General features: G+C 39.4%; 1 protein-coding gene across 2 annotated transcripts in view; it reads left to right on the forward strand.

The window, feature by feature from the left end:
- Positions 1-23,946, forward strand: part of PIG-C (phosphatidylinositol glycan anchor biosynthesis class C) — a 122,550-nt gene that overhangs the window by 74,063 nt on the left and 24,541 nt on the right. For both annotated transcript variants that reach the window (XM_090368661.1, XM_090368662.1), the window contains exons 4-5: positions 2,588-2,756; positions 23,635-23,782. In XM_090368661.1, the coding sequence (XP_090224787.1) occupies positions 2,588-2,756; positions 23,635-23,782 (317 nt within the window). The remainder of the gene's footprint in view (positions 1-2,587; positions 2,757-23,634; positions 23,783-23,946) is intronic.

Raw genomic sequence — 23,946 nt, forward strand, 5'->3', positions numbered from 1 at the left:
GGAAGGTTGATAGTCCAGAAGGATTAATTTGTACTACTATGATTAACTCTACATCCACAGAATATAACAGATTTGAATTATGATGATGTGTAATAAATAATAATTCATCTTTAGCTTACTTTTGCACTGAGTGGCTGCTTTATTAGGTACACCTACCTTATAGTAAGTAAGTTCCACCTCCTTTAATCCTCAGAACAGCCTAGATTTGACATGGAATGGACTGAGGTGCCAAAAGTGAGCCAGAAGATGCATGCTACTCTGTGATAACTCAATTGCTTTGCACAGTTGTAAATTGGATGGTTACAGACCTCTACTCCACAGAGTTTGTCCTGCCTCATACCATAGCTGCTCAATTGGATTGAGATCTGGTGGCTGGGGAAGCTGCCACAGTAGGATGAATTCATTCTCATGTTCCTGGAACTAGTTCTTGTATTTCTGGCCTTGTGACAATGGCACATTATCCTGTTAGAAGAAAATTGTTTATGATCAGGCACTTTAGCCATAAAGGAAAGTGCCTGATCATAAACAATTTTCAGATAACCTGTGGCATCAAAATGTTGCTCCACTGATATCAAGAAGTCTAATGTATGCCAAGAAAACACTGCCTGTATATTTAGACCACCACTGTAGCCTGCATTGTTTACTTGGCAAATTGGATCCAAGGACCCATGATGTTTTTGCCACATTCTGGTCCTCCCATCAGCATTTAATTCATCAGACCAGGCAACATTTTCCCAATCCACCACTATCCAGTGCTGGTGTTCCTGAGCCTACCTTCCACTACTGGCAACAAAAAACAAGAAGGTATAAAGGTATGGATCCTGATTCAGTTGTTGGCTGTAATATTACCCTATCTGTGACAAAGTACGGTGAGTCAATTCTGAATTGCCTCTTTGGTGACCACTCTTGTATTGGATTGTTATGTGACTGACTATAGACTGTTATCTTGGACCAAGTCTTGTCAACCTCCGTTGGTCTTGCATTAACAAGCTGTTTCCAACTCCAGGATTGCTGCTGGCTCTATGTTATTTGGTTTGGAATGATCTCATTATACACGAGATACAGTCATACACAAAAATTCCAGTAGTGGTTGCAGTTTCCAAGATACTCATACCAGGCATCTCGTGCTGACTACTATGCCACATTCAAAGTCACTTAAATCTTTTGTCTTACCCATTTTCACTGAATTGCACACATACAGCAGCATCCTGTGTATCTGCCTACCTGTTTTATGTTGCATGATACAAACACATTCTTTTACTGAAAGAATGTTCTATTTTCATGAAAAGGATAGGTATACCTAATAAAGTAGCCACCTCAGTGTATATTCAAGTCACTTAAAACAGGTAAGCAGCATCCCTCTGTATCTGCTTACTATTTTTTGTTCCATGGTCTTCTTCTTCTTCAGTGTATCAGCCTTTCAACTGGTTTGCCCCTTTGATGAGCTGGCTCCATTTCTCACAGTCTTGTGCTAGATGTTTCACTTCTGCATAGCTCTAAAGCCCAGTTTACTTCAGAATTGTATTTATGATGGTGTTTCTTGGTCTTCCTTGTTTTCTTTTTCCTGGTATTTTGCCTTCCAGCATGTCCAGTAACCTTGCTCTATGCCTCATGGTGTGTCTGATCCGTTGTAGTCGCTGTCTTCTGATTTTTCTTAGCAATTCTCTTTCTTCTCCTACTTGTTGTAAAACCATGTTATTACTCATTTTTTCTGTCCAGCTAATCTTTTCCATTCTCTGCCAGCAACACATTTCAAACGCCTCTAGTTTTTTAAAGTTGGTTTTGTTTAATGTCTATGTCTCTGTTGAATACAATGCAATTGACCAAATGTATGTTTTCATAATTCTTATTCTTAGATCTAGTGATGACATATTTCTTAGTAAAGCTTAGTAAAGAGATTTTACCTCTAAATGCTTGTTTTGCCATTGCAGTCCTTGAACCTATTTCACTTTGGCAATATGCATCTTGTGTTATAATCTGTCCAAGATATTTGAATTTTGTTACCTGTTCTATTTTTTCACCATCAGTTTCAATGTGAAATTGTTTTGTCTTTTTACTTATCATCTTTGTTTTATTATTGTTAATCTTCATTCTACATTTCTTCACTTTCTTGGTTAATTGTTTTAGCATATTGGATAACATTCTTGGGCTACCTGCAAGGATTACCTGATCATCGGCAAACTTGATTGTGCTAAGCATTCTTCCACCTATCTTTACACGTAACTTTTTACCATCAAATAGTACAAACGCATAATTCTTTATTTATTTTAACTCATTTTTATTGAAGGAACATTCCATTTCATGAAAAGGATAGGTATACCTAATAAAGTAGCCACTCAGTGTATATTAATGCAGTAAAGTTACTGCATTAATATACACATTTACGCATTTATGGCAGTTCATTGGTCCCTGTATGTCTTCTTTACTTAATATTAAAATATGAAAATGAAAATGTAAATAAAACTTAGAAATGTATTAATTTATCAGTTTCTTGTATTAAACTAATATTAAAACTTATTTAAAAGGAGAGTATGCAAATATACCTGTGTATAATCTGCACATATATTATAATAATTTTCTGTTGTAGTTCTTGAAGATTTAAAAAGTGTTGTTGTCTTTTTGGCATTTGGCTATGGTTTATGTCCTGTCTTGAAGACCTTAACAGAGACTGTTAGCACAGATACAGTTTATGCAATGGTGTCAATCATGATGCTTGCCCATATTGTCTTTCAAGATTATGGAGCAGAAGTTGCCATGTAAGTTAATGAAGTTTTTAAGCTGTTGTTTTAATTAAGATTTATAAGTTAATATAAATAAAGTACTATCTAATCCAGTTCTATATTAAAAGTTACTCTTATGTATATGTTTAAAATGTTACAGTAATGAAACCTAATACTATTAGGAAGATCTGCTATTAATGAAAATGCACTGAAATGAACAATAAACTAAAATGAAACCAAACATTGAATATGTTTCATTCCTTTAAGTTAGATATAAGATATATAAATTTGATACAGATTGTGCATCTAAATTTTTAAATAACTTTTATTACTTTATAAGTTTTATACAGGTCGACCATCACTAATCTGGCAGCGTTGGGACCTGTGGGGTGTTGGATTAGTGAGTTTGCCGGATCACCGGTGGTTATTTTAGCACATACATTTTACTTCTACCTTTAACACGTTGACTGCCAAGCTAGTTTAAGAAAAAAATTCCCCAGGGGCCACAAATATTTAGGAAATAATTTGATTAATAATTCTAAAATAAATATTGTAATGTCAGTGATGTTGTTTTTTTTGCTTAAAATATAAAAAAAAAAAAAAAAGTATTTTTTTATGTCGCATATATTTGGCCAACGTGGCCACATATGTTGGTTACTTTATTTCTCAAGAAGCTGTGTTGGCCACATGCGTGTGACACTGTTACGGCATACATATGAAGGTCGTTTGTGATTAGTGGTGAAGGATCCAGTTAGTTACCTCTGGGATTTTTGGTGGTTGAAAATGGCTCTTGCTCTTGAAAAGGCTATCCTATCATTAATTTCACCAGGTTGCTTCCATTGCTTATGGAGTTGCTGTTTTAATTGAAAGCTGGAGTTTAGATGTGGGGTCCACCATTCTCTAGAGTGGGGAGTGATTGTGACTGTCTTTGAGGCTGCGTATTGAGCTACCGTGATAATCCATTTAGTTAACAGGTCGGCTGCTAGTAGGATATCACATGACTCAAGAACGTACCATGGGATGAGAGATGCTGCTGTAATGCATTTGGAAACATCGAGATATTTGGGACTTTAAATTGTTCTCCGTATCACCTGTTGTTTTGCGTTAAAAATTGGATTGGTGGTTCCAGTTGTATTAGGATTGGGTCATGGTCTGAGTTAAAATAACCATCTTGAGGAGTATCAAATGTACATGGTATTGATGTGAGGATCAGGTCAAGTTGGTTTGTTCCCTATGCGGGGCCCTTATTGGCTATAGTTAGGCTAGCAATGCTTAGATAGGGGCAATCTTTTCATACGATTCAGACATGGAGGGAGGTTGAAGTCTCCAAAAACAATTTTCATTGTTCAAGTGTGGAGGTGGTGAAGTATCCAGTTAGTTACCTCTTGTATTGTTTCCTTTGTAGGATTGGGTGGTATGTAGATGACGACTTCAATGGAAATGGACCTCAATTTAAGCAGTGCACAGAGCGCTTCATAATCATCCGAGTTGCTGGAGATGCAGTTCTCAAGGGTGAGGATGGCTTGATTGTAGAACAGTGACGTTCCCCCCCCCCTCTTTTATTCCTGGATGTGAGCATGGCACCATAACCACTGGGGGTTGTAGTTGCAATGTAATCTTCAGTGGGTTCCAGCCAGGTTTCAGTGAGGCACAGCATATCAAATTCTTTAGATAGCAAAATTTTGTCAATGGTTTCAAGTTTATTCCTTAAACTGTGGACATTCTGGTAAAGTAGTTTGACCACCGGGATCGAGGGGACTCTCTTAATTGCCATCTCTCTAGTCGTTTGGTTGTTTCGAGGCCATGCTGTTGCCCTTGATGTGATTCTGGTTTTGATAGGCATCTCAGTTGGGTGGATTAGATTTTGGGGTTGTCATTCATGAGGATTTACATGGAGGTGACTTGGATGGTAGGGAAGCAGGTGAGCGTAAACTGGGGCATCCACTTTTGCAGTGAATGATCGCTACTGTAACTATAGGTGAGTCACTGCATTTCTTTCTGGGGGTCTGTGCATTTCCTAGTTTTTTATTATGGCATGTTGCTCTCCTATAAAAGGGATGCATGATGGTTCCATGTGGCCTTATGGATGGACGTTTGATGTAGTCATACAGTTCGGAGTCGCATTCGAGCTTGAAGGAGGCATAGTTCCGGTGCTTAGCTGGTAGCTGTTCGACTGCAACGTCAAGCTGCCACTCATCTCTCAGAGCTGTAGCGATGTCATCAGTCATGGTCTGCGGGGACAGTCTTGAGACGTATAAGCTGCTTTTAGACTTTCCCGTAGTGCTTATTAGTATTAGTATTAGTAATGGCCGCATGGTGAAAGAAAGACTATGGCTTATGCTGCATCAGCCAAAAAAAAAAAAAAAAAAATCCGAACAAAACAATGATAAAAACAAAAAAAAAAAAATAAATAATAATAATTAATAAAAAAAAAAAAAAAAAAGGAAATTAAACTTATCATCCTATGCGCTGCCCTTACCCGAAAGTACTATCCAGATGACCTTTGAATTTCCCCAAACTGTCAGCCTCTACCACCCATGAAGGCAACTTATTCCAGTAATTTATAACTTGCTGGCTAAAATAAAACTTCCTGCAATCCAATCTAAATATTTCCCCCCCGTAACTTGAATTTATGTCCCCTAGTTCTAGCATCATTTATAATCTTGAAAATTTCATCCTCATTCATTTTACTGATGCCTCTCAGAGCCTTAAACACTTTAATCAAATCTCCTCTAAGGTGTCTAGTTTCCAAACTCTGCAACCCACATATTCGAAGTTAGTATATGTGGATATACTAACTTCTTCATAAGGACGCCCTTTTGCCGATCTCACCAGGCGAGTTACCCGTCTTTGCACCCTTTCAAGAAACTCGATGTCTTTCTTTAGGTGTGGTCTCCATACTTGAACACAGTATTCCAAATGTGGTCTAACATAAGCCTTATATAATGGGATTATCACGTCCCTATCTCTACTTGCAAAAGTTCGATAGATCATCGATAAGACACCATGGGCCTTCCTTGCAACCTGTTTACAATGCTCAGAGAATTTCATGTCTGACCGTATCGTAACACCCAAGGCTCTTTCCTCTAGTACTGGGTTTAGTTGTACTCCACCAAGTGAATAAATTATTTTGGGATTACTGTTTCCCAGGTGTAATACCTTACACTTTGTTGGATTAAAGCATAGCTGCCATTTTTCTGACCATTCCTGAAGTCTATCTAGGTCTCTCTGAAGAAGCTCAGCTTGACAGTGATCATTAACTACTCTACCAATTTTAACATCATCTGCAAATTTAGACATCACACCCTCTATCCCTTCATCAATGTCGTTTATGAAAATTAAAAACAACAGTGGTCCTAATACTGATCCTTGGGGAACTCCACTTCTTACATCAACCCAATCTGAGGAATAGCCATTTATCACAACCCTCTGCCTCCTGCCCTGAAGCCATCCTTCTATCCATCTAAGGATTTTCCCAGTGATTCCAACCTGTTCCAGCTTATAAAGCAACCGCTCATGTGGTACTGAGTCAAAAGCTTTGCTGAAATCTAAATAAACAATGTCGAAATTATTCCCTAAATCCAGCTCATGAGTGACCCTTTCGAAATAGCGAACCAGATTTGTTAAACATGATTTTCCCTTTACAAAACCATGCTGAGTATCCTTGAGAATTTCAATTCGATCCAAATGATCCTGAATTCCACCCTAGATCATTGCCTCCATGATTTTTCCTACTACTGAAGTCAGACTGACAGGTCGATAATTTCCAACTTCACTTTTAGAGCCACCCTTATGTATGGGAGATACATTTGCACTTTTCCAATCCAAAGGAATCTCCCCAGAGTCTAGTGATGCTCGCATAATTAGCCTCAATGGTTCAGTGCACTCGCTTGCCGCCTCCCTTAAGATTATAGGGTAAAAAGTAAAGTAAAGTGCAGCCATTATCAACCCACTGCAGGATGGAAGCCTCCTCAACAATTCATGCTGAGGGAAATGGACCATAATCTGCCACGCTGGTCCAGTGCGGGTTGGCAGATCGACCGTATTCAGCAGGCAGGGGCTTGAACCCCGGTCTACTCAAAGAGCGTGTGCTACTGCACTCCCGCTCCTGCCCACTCGGCTACTGAGGCCGTCCGTATATTCCATCAACTCCAGGAGCCTTACTGGCCTGTAGGCTCGAAATTTTTTCCATTAAATAATCTTGCGAAATTTCAGTATCATTAATTACATATTTTTTAACTTCGCTCCCACAACACAATTTCCCATTGCCACAAAAGGTTTTTCATTTGTAAATATCGATGCAAAATAACTGTTGAGTTCATCTGCAACGGCAGCTGTTGTATTTAATACTATCCCCTTTCCCTTACGTAAAGGTCCGATCTGGTTTGCTCTTCTTGGCATTTATATATGTGAAGAATTCTTTATCCCCCCCTCTTTGCTCTGTTTGCTAGTGATTTCTCATAAACTGCCTTTGCCTGTCGAACCTTTTCTGTGGCTCTATTACAGATCACCTTGTAGCTGTTATAGGCTTCAGTACTTTTTATTGCTCTGTAACCTTTCCATGCCACCTTTTTCTGCTCAAGTAATGTGGCAGCTTCACTATTCATCCAACTTGGAACCCTCCTCGTGGAGTATTTTTTTAATGGTATATACGCATTCAAGGCATCTGTGATTAATGTTTTAAAAGCGTACCACAGTTCAAATGTATTCATTTTCTGCACGATAGACAAATATAGGACCATGCTGAAAAAATGCCACGAGTTAGGTCACAATGTCTATGTGTCTGCAATTCTGCCAGGCATGATAGGAGGGATTATATGCTGAAAGCCTTGTGGATTAACTCAAGACTTAAAGGACTCTGCAAGGCTTTTGGGTGGAAATTTTTATCAGCTTGGCTTGCACTTGTAAATAGAAGGAATCTGTTTTGTAAAGATGGGATACATTTAAACAAAGGTGATGCAAGAGTTTTTGCCAGTATTATTGAGGATACCTTAAAGGTTTGGGGGAACTGCTAGTTTGGGGGGAACAGGGTAATATAGATATGCGTTTATCTGATAATATTGGTCAAAGTAACAATTGCACATACCTCAAGAGTTCTTGTTTGTTTCAGCAGAACATATTAGCAAGATGTTCTGAGGGCAGAAACATTTCAAATGAGCGGGCAGCTAATGCCAGAGAAGCATTTAAGGGGTATGTCAGGGCAGTTGACTGTACGAGAACACTAAGTCTTAATTGTTTATACAGTAATGTCAGAAGTGTCGTCAATAAAATGAGTGAATTCGAACTGCTAGTTAGGACAAGTAACGCTGACATAATAGGGCTTACGGAAACGTGGTGCCACCCGGAGATAGGGGATGATGAGTTTCAGTACGATATGTATAATGTATTTAGGAAGGATAGATCGGGAAGATAGAAGGGGTGGTGGGTAATTCTTCTAATCAAAAGCAGCCTGAGTACGACGAAAGCTTTCCCGGATTCAGACTCATGCTAGTATAGAATCTGTATGGTGTGAGATAGTTGAAAGCAAAGGTATAATGAGAGTGGGAGTAATCCACAGGCCAGGTGATTGTGAAGATTATGATGAGAGCCTCTGTGCAAATGGAATGGGTAAGTAAGTGTGAATATCTCATTATGGGTGATTTTAATTTGCCTCTTATTCATTGGAGCAAATGGGAAGGAAACTCCACATGGGGGACTAAATTTTTAAATCAACTAGATGACTTGTATCGACATGTCAGGGAAAGTACCAGGAAAAAGAATACTCTAGACCTCATCATCACCCATGAGCCAGATGACATTATAGGGCTGACAGTGCAGGAACCAGTAGCAGGAAGTGATCACAGAGTTCTATGATGGATGATGAAGAGAGAGATGTAGCAGTAGTTAAAGGCAAAGGAATGGGTTATAATTTCAGGAAAGGAAATGATGACGGCTTAAGATGCTACATGGCCTCTGTTAACTGAGTAGATATCTCACAGAGAGCAAATACAATTGAATTATGGTATACCTTTAAAACATTGATCACAGAAGCCTTGAATGCTTATATACTATTAAATACTACTCCATGAGGAAGATTCCAAGTTGGATGAATAAGTTGCTAGATTACTTGAGCAGAAAAGGACAGTATGGAAAAGTTACAGAGCAATAAAAAGTACTGAAGCCTATAACAGCTACAAATTGATCTGTAATAGTGCCACAGAAAAGGTTAGGCAGGCAAAGGAAGATTATGAGAAATCACTGGCAAAGAGTGGGGGTGGATAAGGAATTCTTCACATATATAAATGCAAAGAGGAGGACAAACCAGATCGGACCCTTATGTAATGGATGTGGGATAATATTACCTTGGCATTTTCTGCCATGAAGGGAATTTGTCACTTACCAATGTATACCTATATTTTATATTTGGTAGAACAAATAAAGATTTATATTAGATACCCCAGCTGAAGTTGCAGATGAACTCAACAGTTATTTTGCATCTATATTTACGGAAGAAAAACCCTTTACGTCATTGAGAAATTATGGGAGTGAAGGTGAAAAATATGTAATTAATGATTTTTAAATTTCACATATTTATTTAATGAAAAAACTTTCGAGCCTTCAAGTCAGTAAGGCTCCTGGGGTTGATGGCATATACCCTATAATCTTAAGGGAGGTGGCAAGTGAGTGCATTGAACCATTGAGTCTATGAGAGCATCACTGGACTTGGGAGTGATTCCGTTGAATTGGAAAATGTGTCTCCAAATCATAATGGATGGTTCTAAGAGTGAAGTGGAAAATTACCAGCCAATTAGTCTAACTTCAGTATTGGGGAAAATCACGGAGACAATGATCAAAGGTGGAATTCAGGATCATTTAGATAGTTTTGTAAAGGGAAAATCATGTTTAACTAATCTGGTTAGCTATTTTGACAGGGTCACTCAAGACCTGGACTTAGGGAATAATTTCAGCATTGTTTATTTGGATTTCAGCAAAGCATTTGACTCAGTCCCACATGAGTGGTTACTTTATAAGCTGGAACAGGTTGGAATCACAGGGTAAATCTGGATGGCTGGATGGCTTCAGGGCAGGAGGCAGAGGGTTGTGATAAATGGTTATTCCTCAGATTGGGTTGATGGGAGAAATAGGGTTCCCAAGGATCAATATTAGGACCACTGTTGATTTTGATTTTTCATAAATGACACTGATGAAGGGATAGAGGACATGATGTCTAAATTTGCAGATGATGTAAAGATTGGTAGAGTAGTTAATGATCACTGCCAAGCAGAGCTTCTTCAGAGTGTTACCTAGATAGACTTCAGGGTTGGTCAGAAAACTGGCAGCTATGCTTTAATCCAGCAAAGTGTAAGGTATTGCACCTGGGGAACAGTAACCCCCAAAATAGCATATACACTTGGTGGAGTTGAACTAAAGCCTGTAGTGGAGGAAAGAGACTTAGGTGTTATGATACAGTCAGACATAAAGTTCTCCGAGCATTGTAGACTGGTTGCAAGGAGGGCCCAGGGTGTCCTATTGATGATTTATCAAACAATTGCTAGTAGAAATAAGGACATTATAATCCCATTATATAAGGCTATTGTTAGACCACACTTGGAATGCTGTGTTCAAATATGGAGACCACACCTAAAGAAAGACATTGTGCATGTTGAAAGGGTCCAAAGACAGGTTACCCACCTGGGGAGATCAGCAAAAGGGCATCCGTTTGAGGAAAGACTTGGAATATATGGGTGGAAGAGCTTGGAAACTAGGCATCTTAGAGGAGACTTGATTGAGGTGTTTAAGGTTCTGAGAGGCATAAGCAAAATGAAGGATGAAATTTTCATGGTTATAAATGATTCTAGAACAAGAAGCCATAGTTTCAAGTTACGGTGGGGAGAGATGTTTAGACTGGATTGCAGGAAGTTTTATTTTAGCCAGCAAGTTATAAATTACTGGAATAAGTTACCTACGTGGGTGGTAGATTAGAGGCAGACAGTTTGGGGAAATTCAATGGTCAACTGGATAATTACCTATGGGAGGAGGGAAACGCATAGGTTGTCTATTTCCTTTTCTCTTATTAATTATTATTATTTTTTAAATTTTCTTCTTCTTATTATTATTTTATTATTATTATTATTATTTTTTTGGCTGGTGCAGCATAAGCCGTAGACTTCCTTTCACCCTGTGGCCATTGCTAATACTAATACATCCTTACTAAAATGACACCGCCAGACATGTATGTACTACTCAAGATGTGGCCTACACTCCTATATTGGTACCTCCTAATGCTCCACAAGTAACAAAATACGAAAGAAAAGAATAAGAAAGGTGAAGTACCCCCCCTAGTACCCAAGAAAAGATGGATGTCGAGCAGAAGGAGGTACCCGAAGATTCAGTTTTGGAGCTCTTTGCTGAGGAGGAAATGGACACTGGTCAGCGTCCGTACTTCCCCAGGAAGGATAAAGCCGAAACTAAAAAAGGTAAGCCCTCAGCACCTCGGAAGCTGCCTGATGGACCCACCAAGCCAAAATAATGGCTAAATTCCTACAGTGGAACTGTCGTGGATTCCACCGAAACAATGATGACATCAAGGCCCTTCTGCAAAAGCATGAGCCAGTCTGCTTTTGCTTACAAGAGACATACCTGAAGGCAAATGAAAACCCTTCGCTTCGGAACACTACTATCATTCGGAAGGACAGAATTGGGGATGGACCTGCTCATGGGGGTGTTGCTATAATTCTAGGCAACCATACTCCATATCAAACTATTGCGCTCACAACTAATATAGAAGCGGTAGCGGTTTGCCTTATGGTAGGGTTCTTAATAACAGTCTGCTCAGTTTATTTGCCACCTGGGGCGGATATCTCCCAGAGAGACCTTGATGATCTCATTGTGCAGCTGCCTACTCCTGTCTTACTCCTGGGCGATTTCAATGGACATAACACCCTGTGGGGTAGTGCAAACATTAATGGAAGGGGACGTGTCATAGAGCATATGCTCAATGACAATGACCTATCCCTTCTAAATGTGGGAACTAACACCTTTTTTCACATGCCTACCCGTACGTTCTCTGCTATTGACCTCACTATATGCTCCCCATCTCTCCTTCCTTCAATCACTTGGGAGGTAGAGGAGAATCTTTATGGAAGTGATCACTTCCCTGTGATAACCAGCCTACTTAAAGTGACGCCATGTTCACCTTTTAGGTTACCACGATGGAAGATTGATCAGGCTGACTGGAACACCTTTCAACACCTGGTAGACTTTAACATCAGTACAGTCAGTCGGGAGCCTATCAGTGACGCAGTGGCGTACATCACAGAAAGCATTGTCCATGCAGCTGCAGCTACAATTCCGAAAACATCTACCCGGTTTCCGCCATTTCCAAAACCTTGGTGGAATACTGAATGCACAGCAGCAAAAAAGGCACAAAATAAAGCTTGGGGGATATTCCGACGATATCCTACCACAGCCAATCTCTTAGCCTTCAAACGTGCACGCACAAAAGCACGATATATTCGTCGTCAGAGCCAAAAGGAATTGTGGGTCCGCTTTACATCCACCATTACCCAGTCAACCAGCAGTAAAGCTATATGGGACAAAATCCGAAAAATGAAGGGTAAATATACATCGCACCCTTCATCGGTCCTGGAGTATAATGGATGCGTTATTGCAGACCTAACTGCAATAGCCAATGTACTTGGGGAGACCTTCTCTTCCATCTCATAAAATTCTGCTTACTCCCCAGAATTTCTGGTCTGGAAAGAGAAATTTGAAAAGCAGCCAATTAACTTTAAATCTAAAAGGTCACATCCCTATAACGGGCCTTTTACCACGGAAGAGTTAGAAACAGCTCTAACTCTTACCAAGGCAAGTGCTGCTGGACCAGATCTTATCCATTATGATATGATCAAACATCTGTCTGCAAAATCCATGGACCAACTGCTTTTTCTATATAACAGAATATTTCAAGAAGAGCAGTTTCCGGATTCCTGGCATAAGGCAATCGTGCTTGCCTTTCCTAAGCCAGGAAAAGATCCTAAAATCCCAACGAACTACTATCCTATTGCTCTGACTAGCTGTCTGTGCAAAATTCTGGAGAGAATGGTCAATGCCCGTCTTATATGGTATTTGGAGCCTAATGGGTTCCTCTCCAGATTTCAGTGCGGCTTCCATAGGAATAGGTCAACTTTGGACCATTTAATCAGGCTCGAAACTTCCATTCGAGATGCCTTTTTAAAACGAGAACACCTGGTGTCAGTGTTCTTCGATATGGAAAAAGCGTATGACACAACTTGGAGATTTGGAATTTTAAAAGACCTCTACAGTATCGGCCTTAGAGGTAATCTCCCCAATTTTATTAAAAACTTTTTATGTCACCGTTCTTTTCAAGTCCGTGTAGGATCTATTCTCTCTCGCTCTTTTAGACAAGAGGAGGGAGTACCTCAAGGATCCGTTTTAAGTGTTACGCTTTTTGCCATTAAAGTGAATTCCATCACAGAACAACTTCCTCCAACTGTAAACTGTGCCCTCTATGTTGACGATTTTAGCATATTCTGTCATTCCTGCAACATGAGTAATTGAGAGGCAACTGCAATGTGCCATTGACCATTTGAACTCGTGGGCAACGAATAACGGGTTCAGGTTTTCTGCACAAAAGACTGTTTGTATGCATTTTTGCAGAAAACGTAATCTTCACCCTGAACCTGAACTGAGGCTTGGACAAAATGCTATCCCAGTAGTACCTGAGACTAGATATTTGGGGCTTATATTTGATAAAAAGCTGACCTTTCTAGAACACATCCGTCAACTACGTGCGAAGTGCACGAGAGGTTTGAATATCCTATGTGCAATCTCCTCACATTCTTGGGGCGCTGACCGATGTACCCTTTTGCGCCTCTATCGTGCACTCGTACGATCTAAGTTAGATTACGAGTGCCAGGTATACGCATCCGCTAGACTCAGCGTTCTCCGATGGCTGGATCCCATCCACCATCAGGCGATCCGTACTGCCACTGGAGCATTTCGAACTTCTCCTGTCCATAGCCTCTACGTCGAAGCGAATGAGCCCTCGTTCGCTTCGCAGGAAACAGTTGTCTCTACTGTATGCTTTGAAACTGAAATCCCTGCCAGACCATCCGACATGGACACCCGTTTTTGAGTCACGTTGGGAAAATCTGTACAACATTCGCCAGACTGCCAATCAACCATTCGGTATTCGTATCCAAAGGCTACTCAACGATTTGAACATCACATTAGACAATGTTGCCCCATCACCAGGGCAACCTTTTCCACCCTGGCATGCTCGTGTCCCAAACTGCAACTTCTCCCTTAACAATTGGAGAAAGGACAATACTTCGTCCACCGTCTACCTGCAGCTCTTTTTAGCTGATCGCTCTGAACATGCTGACTTCTTGCCCATCTACACAGATGGCTCGAGGTCAGAAATGTCTGTCGGATCTGCAGCTGTTTTCCCAGATACCACGGTATCTGAGCAGATCTCCAACGAATGCAGTGTGTTCACTGCAGAGCTGCATGCGGTTGAGCTAGCCTTAGATCGCATACGAACCACCCACCACAAAAAATATATTATATATACCGATTCTCTGAGTTCATTGCAGGCTTTATCATCGATGAGGTTCAACCCTCATCCTGTCCTGACCCGGATACAGCAGAAGCTGCATTTTCTTGCACAATTCAAATTTGATGTTCATTTCTACTGGATGCCAGGCCACATTGGGATCTCAGGAAATGATTTGGCAGACACTGCAGCCAAATCAGCAAACCTATTTAACTCTTGCCTGTTAGTCTCCTATACAGACTACAGGCCGGTAATTCGAAAGAAACTGGTATCCCAATGGCAACACTCATGGCATGGACAGATTACAAACAAGTTATATGAGATTAAGCCTGTAATTGAACATTGGCAGTCTAGTCTGCGCAGGAACCGAAAAGAGGAAGTTGTTCTATCTCGATTCTGCATAGGACATTGTCACTTGACACACTGCTATTTGCTGAGGGCAGACGATCGTCCTATGTGCAGAAATTGTGACACCATTTTAACAGTCCGTCATATTTTAATTGAATGTCCGTCCTTTTATAATGACCGCCGTTTATGTTTTAGCCATCTGTCTGAACCTTATACACTCAGACAGGTTTTATCGGACAATGACAACGTGTCAGCTATTTTTAAGTTTTTACAACTTATTAATCTAAATAATTCTATCTAAAATATTTTTATCGTTTTATGCTATATGAACGTTTTATATCGTATATTATTTTACAATAATATACAAATAATTTTAATATTATAGTTTTATATTCTACATCCTTTTGACTTGGCGCATTATAGCCTTAGATGCTAATGCGCCATAAAACCCTAAAACAAACAAACAAACAAACAAGATGTGGCCTAACTATTGCCTTGTACAATGGAATGATAACCTCCTTATCACTGCTAGCAAAATTCCTGTGTATTATTGACAAACCTCCTTTTGTGCTGACCTGACAGCCTATCTGCACTGCTCAGAAAACTTCATATCTGACCAGACAATTACTCCCAGGTCTTTTTCATTTTCCACTACCATGTAGTGCCACATAATTGGTATGTTAATCTGGGATTACTGCTACTCATGTGGAGTAATTTGCATTTAATAATGTTAAACCTCAGTTGCAATTTCTCATCCCAACTGCCTAATTGTTCTAGATCTTGTTACAGTAGCATACCATCATTACTGCCATACCCAGCCAGCTTTCATATCATCTGCAAAACTGGACATTAAGCCTGATTTATCCTCATCGGTATCATTAATAAACACAGAAAACAACATTGGGCCCAGCACAGAACCCTCTGAGACTTTACTGGACACTAGTCCACGAAGTTGTTAGAGAGAGCTGTTATCAAGCTCTCTAACAACTTCTCCCATTCCCTTTATCAATAGCAGTAACTTGCCTTTAATGTCACACTGCTCCAATTTGTACAGCAGTGTATTATGTACAACAGTATCAAAAGCTTTCCTGAAATCCAAATATATAATATCAAAATTATATTTTGCATCCAGTTCCTTTGCTACTGAATTGTAGTATCCAGTCAAATTGGTCAGACAAGATCTCCTCTTAACGAACCCATGCTGTGACTGAAGTATAATTTCACTCCTGTCCAGATGGTTCTGCATTACTTCTTTAACCAGTGACTCACTTATTTTCCTGGAACAGAAGTTAAGCTAATAGGTCTGTAATTACTCACGCTTTGATCCTCATTTGTGAATTGGGGATACATTCATGCATCTTCAGTCCATGGGAACTTCCCCTGAATCGAAGGCTGCACTTATAATTATGGTTAAGGGTTTGCTTACCTCCTTTAATATAATTGGACAGATCCTATCCTCAGGTGCCTTTCTTACATTTAATTTCAGAAATTTCTCTTTCACTTCTCTCAGTTATTACAAAATTTTTTTTTTTTTTTTTTATATGAAAACCCAAACATGAAAGGCATTAGAACCTGGAGTACTTAGTACCATGCTTGGGCTGGAGATTGAAAAGATAAAAGAAGATATTTGCTGACATTAGACTTGAACTTCTGTAGACCGTAATTTTCAGGAAATACGTATGAAGGAAGGTTGTTCCAGAAAATAGCAGTTGAATGAATAAACGAGGAAGATGAAAAGTTGATTCTGTGAGTTTGAAGTTGGACAGTAAATGGATGTTGGTTGGTGGCGGCACATGTTCGGAACTGTTTTGAAAGAGAGAGAGAGCGGGAATTATAGAAGCCAATTCAGAAGAACAGTGCCCATGGAAGTATCTGTAGAAAAGGCATGCAGCAGAAACAGTATGTCTATGAGACAGCGAGTGGAGAAACTCTTTTAGAGAGGATTCATTAATTAACCTAACTGCCCTCTTCTGAATGGAATCTAGAAGCCTGAGAGAGGTTTTGGGGGGCACTGCCCTAGATGTGAGAACAATATTCCATGGTAGGGCAGATTTGCGATTTGTACAGAGTGAACAGCTGTTTGGAAGAAAAGTAACGCCGAGAACGAAAGAGAAAACCAAGTTTTTTTAGATGCAGAGGAAGCAATAATTGTGATGTGCTTGTGCCAAGAGAGATTAGAAGTCAGGGTAATCCCCAAAAGAGATATATCATTTTGCCTAGAAATCGGAGTGTCACCAAAGATAAGCATAGGAACAGAAGAATCCTTTTTGTGAGATAGTAGTAGTGGCATGTGATGCAAGAAAGCAAATGTATGAGCTTATGCAGCATCAGCCAAAAAAAAAAAAAAAAAAAATCACACCATTCCCTCCAAATGCCTGTCCAGTTCCTCTTTAAATTTATTCAATCTATCAACTTCCACAACGACAGATGGAAGTTTGTTCCAGCAATTAACCACCCGCTGGCTAAAGGCAAATTTCCGCACATCTATTCTACATCTGTCCTTTCGTAATTTGAATTTATGCCCCCTTAGGTTCGTAATCTGAACAAGTGCAAGGATCCCATCAGAATTCAGCGTGCTGAACCCATTCAAGGCCTTATACACCTCAATCAGATCACCGCGCAGGTGCCTAGTCTCCAGCCACTGCAATTTGCAGAACTTAAGCCTCTCTTGATAAGAGGATCCTTCATTCCCCTCACCAATCTTGTTGCCCTTCTCTGTACACGCTCAAGTAAATCTACATCCTTCCTAAAATGAGGCCTCCAGACCTGTACGCAGTACTCAAGGCGTGGCCTGACCATTGCCTTATACAGAGGGATAATCACCTCCTTTTCCCTGCTAGAAAAATTCCTATATATCATTGACAAAACCCCATGACCTGCCCTGGCAGCCTGTCTGCATTGCTCAGAAAACTTCATATCTGCCTGCACAATTACTCCCTGGTCTTTTTCATTTTCTACCACCTTAAGTGTAGTACCACACAGTTGGCACGTTTCTCTGGGTTTACTTCTACCCATATGCAGTACTTTGCATTTGTCAAGGTTAAACTTCAGTTGCCACTTCTTAGCCCATCTGCCTAAATTATCTAGATCCTGTTGCAGTAGCACACTGCCATTACTGTCATTAACAACCCTGCCAACCTTTGTATCATCTGCAAATTTCGACATTAAGCCTGATATACCTTCATCAATATCATTGATAAATATACAAAACAACAGTGGACCTAACACAAACCCTGTGGGACTCCACTAATAACATTAGTCCAAGACGAGCAGCACCCATTGATTACCACCCTCTGCCTTCTCGCACTTAACCATCTTTTAAGATATGAGACAAGACTGAGTTTTAGACGGATTGAAATCAATTAAGTTGTCTTTCCGCCACTGCAGAATTACCTGGAGATCTGCATTTAAGGAATTGGTAGCAGATATTCAAGAAGTTGAAGCTGATTGAGCAGGGCAGGACAGGACAAGGTTATTATCGGCAAAACTATGGATAGGATTTCCAGTCAATGGAAAAGGTCGTTAACATACAAGAGGAAAAGCGTGGGGGAAAGAACTGAACCTTGGGGGACACCAGCATTAGTGGAGAAGTTAGAAGACAGAGAGCCATCTACCATCACCCTCAGTGAACGATCAGAGAGAAAACTGGATAACCAATTACAAAAAACATTTGGCAAACTATAAGATGGAAGCTTGTTTAGAAGACATTTATGCCAAACATAATCAAAAGCCTTTGAGATGTCAAGAGCAACTGCTTGTTGTTATTTGGTTTTTAGGAGCATTAGCAACTAAGGCCATATTGCTCCATGGATATGCGGTGGTCATTCCCCGACCTTTTTTTTTTTCACATCCTCCATATTTGGTGGTCACGGGCTCAAACTCCAGTCTAATCAAGAAGCATGCTGCTCCTGCCCAACTGGCTATGGAGGTACCAGTAACTGCTTGTGTTTCACCAAACTTTTCCATTCAATTTGCCCATAAATTAGTAATATACGCCAGAATATCATTAGTGGATCGATACCGACAGAATCCATACTGGCGATTATTGATCAGATGGAAGGTTTCTAGGTAGTTTAAGAGTTGGCGGTTGATGATTTCTCCATTACTTTAGAAAGCGTAGAAGATTGTTTGTTTATTTGTCATTAGTAACTAAGGCCATATTGCTCCAGGGATATGCGGTGGTCATTCCCTGACCTTTCATATTTGGTGGTCACGGGCTCGAACCCCGGTCTAATCAAGAAGTGTGTGCTACACACTGCTGATCCCGCCCACTTGGCTATGGAGGCACCTAAATAGTAGAAGTAATTGCAATGGGGAGATAATTCAACGGGAGGGATTTCTCACCCTTTTTAGGAACTGGCTGGATATGAGGAAATTTCCAAGCAGGATGCTAGCAGGTCAGCTTTATCCTTGGCTGAAGTGACAACAGAACCATCTGGTTTTGACAGAGGTGGGAGTAGAGCAGAGAAGGAAAAACATCTTTGGAATAAGAAAGTGAAAAAAGGCGGCAAAAACAGGAGTAAGTTCAGAAGCACAGGTTTTGAGAACAAGTGGAGAAATACCATCAGGACTTGGAGCTTTCTTTGTATCAAGATTCGTAAAAATCCTTCTGACATCCTTTTGACGGAAGACCACAGGAGGCATTGAATGGAGCGTGTTGGGAATGGTGGGAGGTGTTTTACCAAGATTTAATCATTAATACATGAGTTGGAAATAAAATCGGATGCTAGCAGGTCAGCTTTATCCTTGGCTGAAGTGACAACAGAACCATCTGGTTTTGACAGAGGTGGGAGCAGAGATAGGCAAAGGTTGCAGCCTTTGCAATAGCTTTGGCAAAAGACCAGAATGCTCGGCTACCATTAGGGTAAGAAGCAAGTTTTCTACTCTTAGTCTGTTCAAAATCTAGTTTGGACTGATTAATAATTGCTTTACAATTGTTGCGAGCTTTGGTATAGGCAGAAAATGAAACTGAAGAATTGGAAACAAGCCAATTACAATATGCAACGTTCTTCTCCTGAACAGCCTTAGCACATTTATTGGCAAACCAAGGTTTAGATAAAGGACGAGATTTTAAAGTGGACTGTGGAATAAAGGATTCCATTCCTGCAAGAATAATTTCACTAACACGATCTGAGCAAACGTTGACGTCAGAAGTTTTGAAACAGTAATCCGACCAAGAAAAGAAGAAAAGAAATCTTGCAGGTCATCCCATTTTGCATTCTTGTAATGCCAAACAATACGAGGTTGGGAATAGCCAAGGCTCCATTGGAGAAGAGACAATCACCAAGTTGTGATCTGAGGTGCCTAATGGACCAGCACTTACTTCGACCATGTACTTAGAAGGGTTGTTTGTGAGAAAAATATCAAGCGTGTTGGCAGTGTGGTTAGGATTGTCCGGTATCCTTGTAGGTAAATGAATAATCTGTGAAAGGTCATTAGTAATTACAAAAGCCTCAGCATCTCAGCCAGCTGGGTCTGTGTGACTAGAAAATGGAAGCCAGCTGGAGTTGTGAACATTAAAATCACCAAGGAAAATGACCTCACTGTTAGGAAAGTTGGACTGGAGAAAGTCAAGTTGCAAAGAGAGGAAGTCAAAGAGCTCCATGTGATTTGGGTGAATGTGGAGTTGGGAGAATGGTAGAGACAGCAAATGAATTTGACACAATGTGGTAGAGAGATTTTAAGCCAGAGAAGATCGAGAATCGATTTTAAGACAGAGAGGAGATTCTAAATTACCAAGTCTCTGACACAGAATATCGGAAAGGACATATGCACATATACCACCTTTGAGGCGAAAGGAATCATACAGCAAATAATTTGGGGAGTTGAGATGAGCAGTAGTTGAATCAACCAATAACTGAGATTCTGTCAGAAAAAGTACATGGGATTTGGCAGACTGCAAGTGGAAATGGACGTCGTTGAGATTAGAATTGAGACCACGTATATTTGTGAAATGAACTATTAAGTGTTTGGGAGGTTTAGATCTTTTTACAGATAAGTTTACTCTATTAGTTTGATAATTCATGGTGTATTGAATAGTAAGAAAAAGTCGGGGGGACATGCTGTATGAAGTAATGAAATTTTTGGATATGGCGTACATATGGTAAGAATAAACGCAGATCCTTGACATAACGTGGCATCGATACTGCCCCCCCACATACACTCTACTCAGACTCCCTCCAGTCACTATCTGGCAGAGTTGTGGTAGCAAGAATATACACTAGCTGATCCAGAAGCCTCCTGGAGAGTTACCAATAGGTTCGGTCCAGTGTACTAACTAGCAGCCAGCCTGCCAAGACTGTTTTAGAGCTGTACTCTCGAAATGTAAGGAAGATTGGATCTCGCCATGATGTTCATCATAACCTCAAAACTCATCAGTCATACTGCATGATGGAAGAGGTGGGGAAGGGTTGACCGGAACTTAGCTCTCAAGACAATGGTTCCACCACTTCAAGCCTCCAATAATCAAAGTGGTGGTATTGCACCGGTTGATGAGAGTCATCTACTACCTAGTATTGCCTGGTAACACAGAGGGCAGCATTCCTCCATGTGGTGTGGGCACCACACCTCGACCCCCGCTTCCGTTGGTTCACACCTGGGTGGTTACCCACAGTGTGATTTAGCTCTGTTTGATAATCTTCTGGCATCCACTTCCCAAAAAAGAATTTATAATGTGTGAATATAGATGCGCAATACTTATTCAGCTTATCAGCAACCTGAGCAGGATCATCAACAGTGGAACCATCGATACGAAGAACCAATGTCAATGTGATTCATCCCCTTCCTTTTAGTGTTTACATAAGTAATGAAGTGTTTTCTGTTTTTCTTTGCACCTTTGCCAAAGATTTCTTGTAATCTGTCTTTACTTGCTAACCTCCTTTGTGACTTGATTACAGATAGTTTCCTTCCTGTAATAAAGTCAAAGGCTTCTGTGTCACCTGATAATTTAAATGCATCCCATGCATTTTTATTCTCTGCAGTGTTTAGTTCATGTGACATCCAAATATGTCTAAGCCTTGAGTGGTATTTCTTAATTTGTGTGAAAAGCCTAGTAGCTTTTATGATTATTTCTTTGAATGCTGCCCATTCAGAATTTTTGGTTGGTAACATCATTTGTTGGGCCCATTGTATAGAATTTAAAAACTGTCTGAGACCATTGTAGTCATCTTTACAATACCAAAAACCCTTCCCTTTACCCTTTATGGTAGTTACAACCTTAAGTAAATTCCACATCAGATCACTGTGACACTGCTACGTAGTGGTTCTTTTATCTGCAGATTCTTAATGCATGAATAATCACTGCTGTTAATCAGATCTAGAATATTACTCTCTTTTGTTTCCTCTCTAACATGCTGCTTTAAAAAACAATCATCCAATAAATCCCTAACACTCTTGCTAGTGTGTGAGTGACAAATTCACAACTTCCAGTCAATATTTTAGAATTGTATACACTTATCTATATATAAAAGAATATTTTGGAAATAATGCATTTTCGCATGCACACATTTAGCTTTCTGCAAGGTGGGGTGGCTAACTGCTGTTGTGTCATACTACAACAAAGTGATTGACAGGTCTGTCTCAAAGACCATGCCTAGGCACGTTACTCTTAAATCAAGCTGCATATACCACAGCGATGACTCGTTACCTGATAGTGTTTAGTAGCATTGACTTCACACAGTGTTGACAATTTGGTCTTGTTAATTGTGAGATTTAATTTTAAAATTCTGTATGTCTCAAGGCAACGATTCAATTTTTTAAAAAGTTTTTTCAGCTATTAGCAATGTTGTTAATAGTGGCAGTAATAGAAAAGTGAAAAATCATATCAGAAAGGCTGAGAAGAAAAGAAAAGATATTGAAGAAGCACTTAAAAATCCTGATATCGAAGAAAATAAAGTGATTATAATAAGTTAAAGGCTTCACAATTAAGAAAGGAAAGACACAAAAAGAGCAAAAAAAAAAAAAAATGAATCACAAATTGTCTACTGAAACTGCAATCATTAATAAAAAAGAAAAAAATCATAAAAAATGATCAAATAGAGATTTCTGAAAATATTCGCAGTTCTGGAAATTTAATACATGACATTTTTGAAATTATTGGAACTCCTTTGGTAGAAAAGTTTCAATTTAGCTGCAAGAAATAATACTGTTAGCTGAATGAAAAAGTTTTATCTGAAATTAAGATTCCAGGAGAATTGAAAATAGTTTATTCATCAGACAAAATTATGCCAGATACTTGTAATACTGAAGAATACAACTCTGTAACACCCAAAACACTATTATCTGAAGCCTTCAGGTTTACCTCTGCATAAACTATTTTTAAAGGTAAATGCAATTGTTATGGTTTTAAGAAACTTAGATATAAAAAATGGAATTTGCAATGGTACAAGACTACGTGTAGTGGAAATAAGGAAGAAATGTTTGGTTTGTTAACGTTCACAGGTGACAGAGCTGGATCGAAAGCATATATTCCACAGATTCATATGTATTCAAATGAAGGGGAATATAGCTTCATTTTTTAACAAACACAGTTTCCTGTGAAACTGGCTTTTAGTATGACAATAAACAGAAGCTAAAGTCAAGCATTATCTAAGGTTGGTTGACTTAACATCACCATGTTTTTCGCATGGACAATTGTACGTTGCATTAAGGAGAGTGAAGGCAGCTAAAAATCTCTTTGTATTAATGGAAAATGAAACAAAAAACAAAAAATTGGACAAGAAATGGTTGATGTTTTGTACATCAAAATATGTAAAAAAAAAATAATATAATTTTTGTACACCTTTTTATTATTAGAAGCGGGTGAGGGGGTTCCCCCACTAAAAAAAATTAAAATATAAAATATAAAAAATGTATAATTCAGGTTCGTGTGACACAAGTCAGGGGGAGTGAAGCGACCTTCTGATTTGTTAAATCTTAAATTATTGTTCAATATATTTTTTAAAAATTCAGATGTTGTTTTACTTCTGGGCCATCAAGTGTATTAATGCAGTTGTTATATTTCTTTTTCAGTGCTTCCAGCACTTTATCTTTGAATGCTGCAATTTTTGGATCTGTATGTTTGGCATCTCGTCTTCCCACTACTAGTCATGCTTTTGCTCTTTTAACTTTTGCAGCTGGGGTGTTTGTGTTAGCTCCAATTTTTAGAAGAAAAGTTGAGGTAAGTTATCTTTTTATTTGGTAGTATTTGCAGAATGAAATATTTTTGTGTTTTAAAAGTTTGCTCCATGAAAGCTGATATGTCCATTTATGAAGTCAGACAGTATAAGTCCGATGGTGTAATATCCATGGGACATTGTCAATGCCCTGATAATAGGATGTTCT

This window comes from Mastigoproctus giganteus, chromosome 2, assembly GCF_048544385.1.
Source record: "Mastigoproctus giganteus isolate SK-2022 chromosome 2, ASM4854438v1, whole genome shotgun sequence".
Taxonomy (NCBI): domain Eukaryota; kingdom Metazoa; phylum Arthropoda; class Arachnida; order Uropygi; family Thelyphonidae; genus Mastigoproctus; species Mastigoproctus giganteus.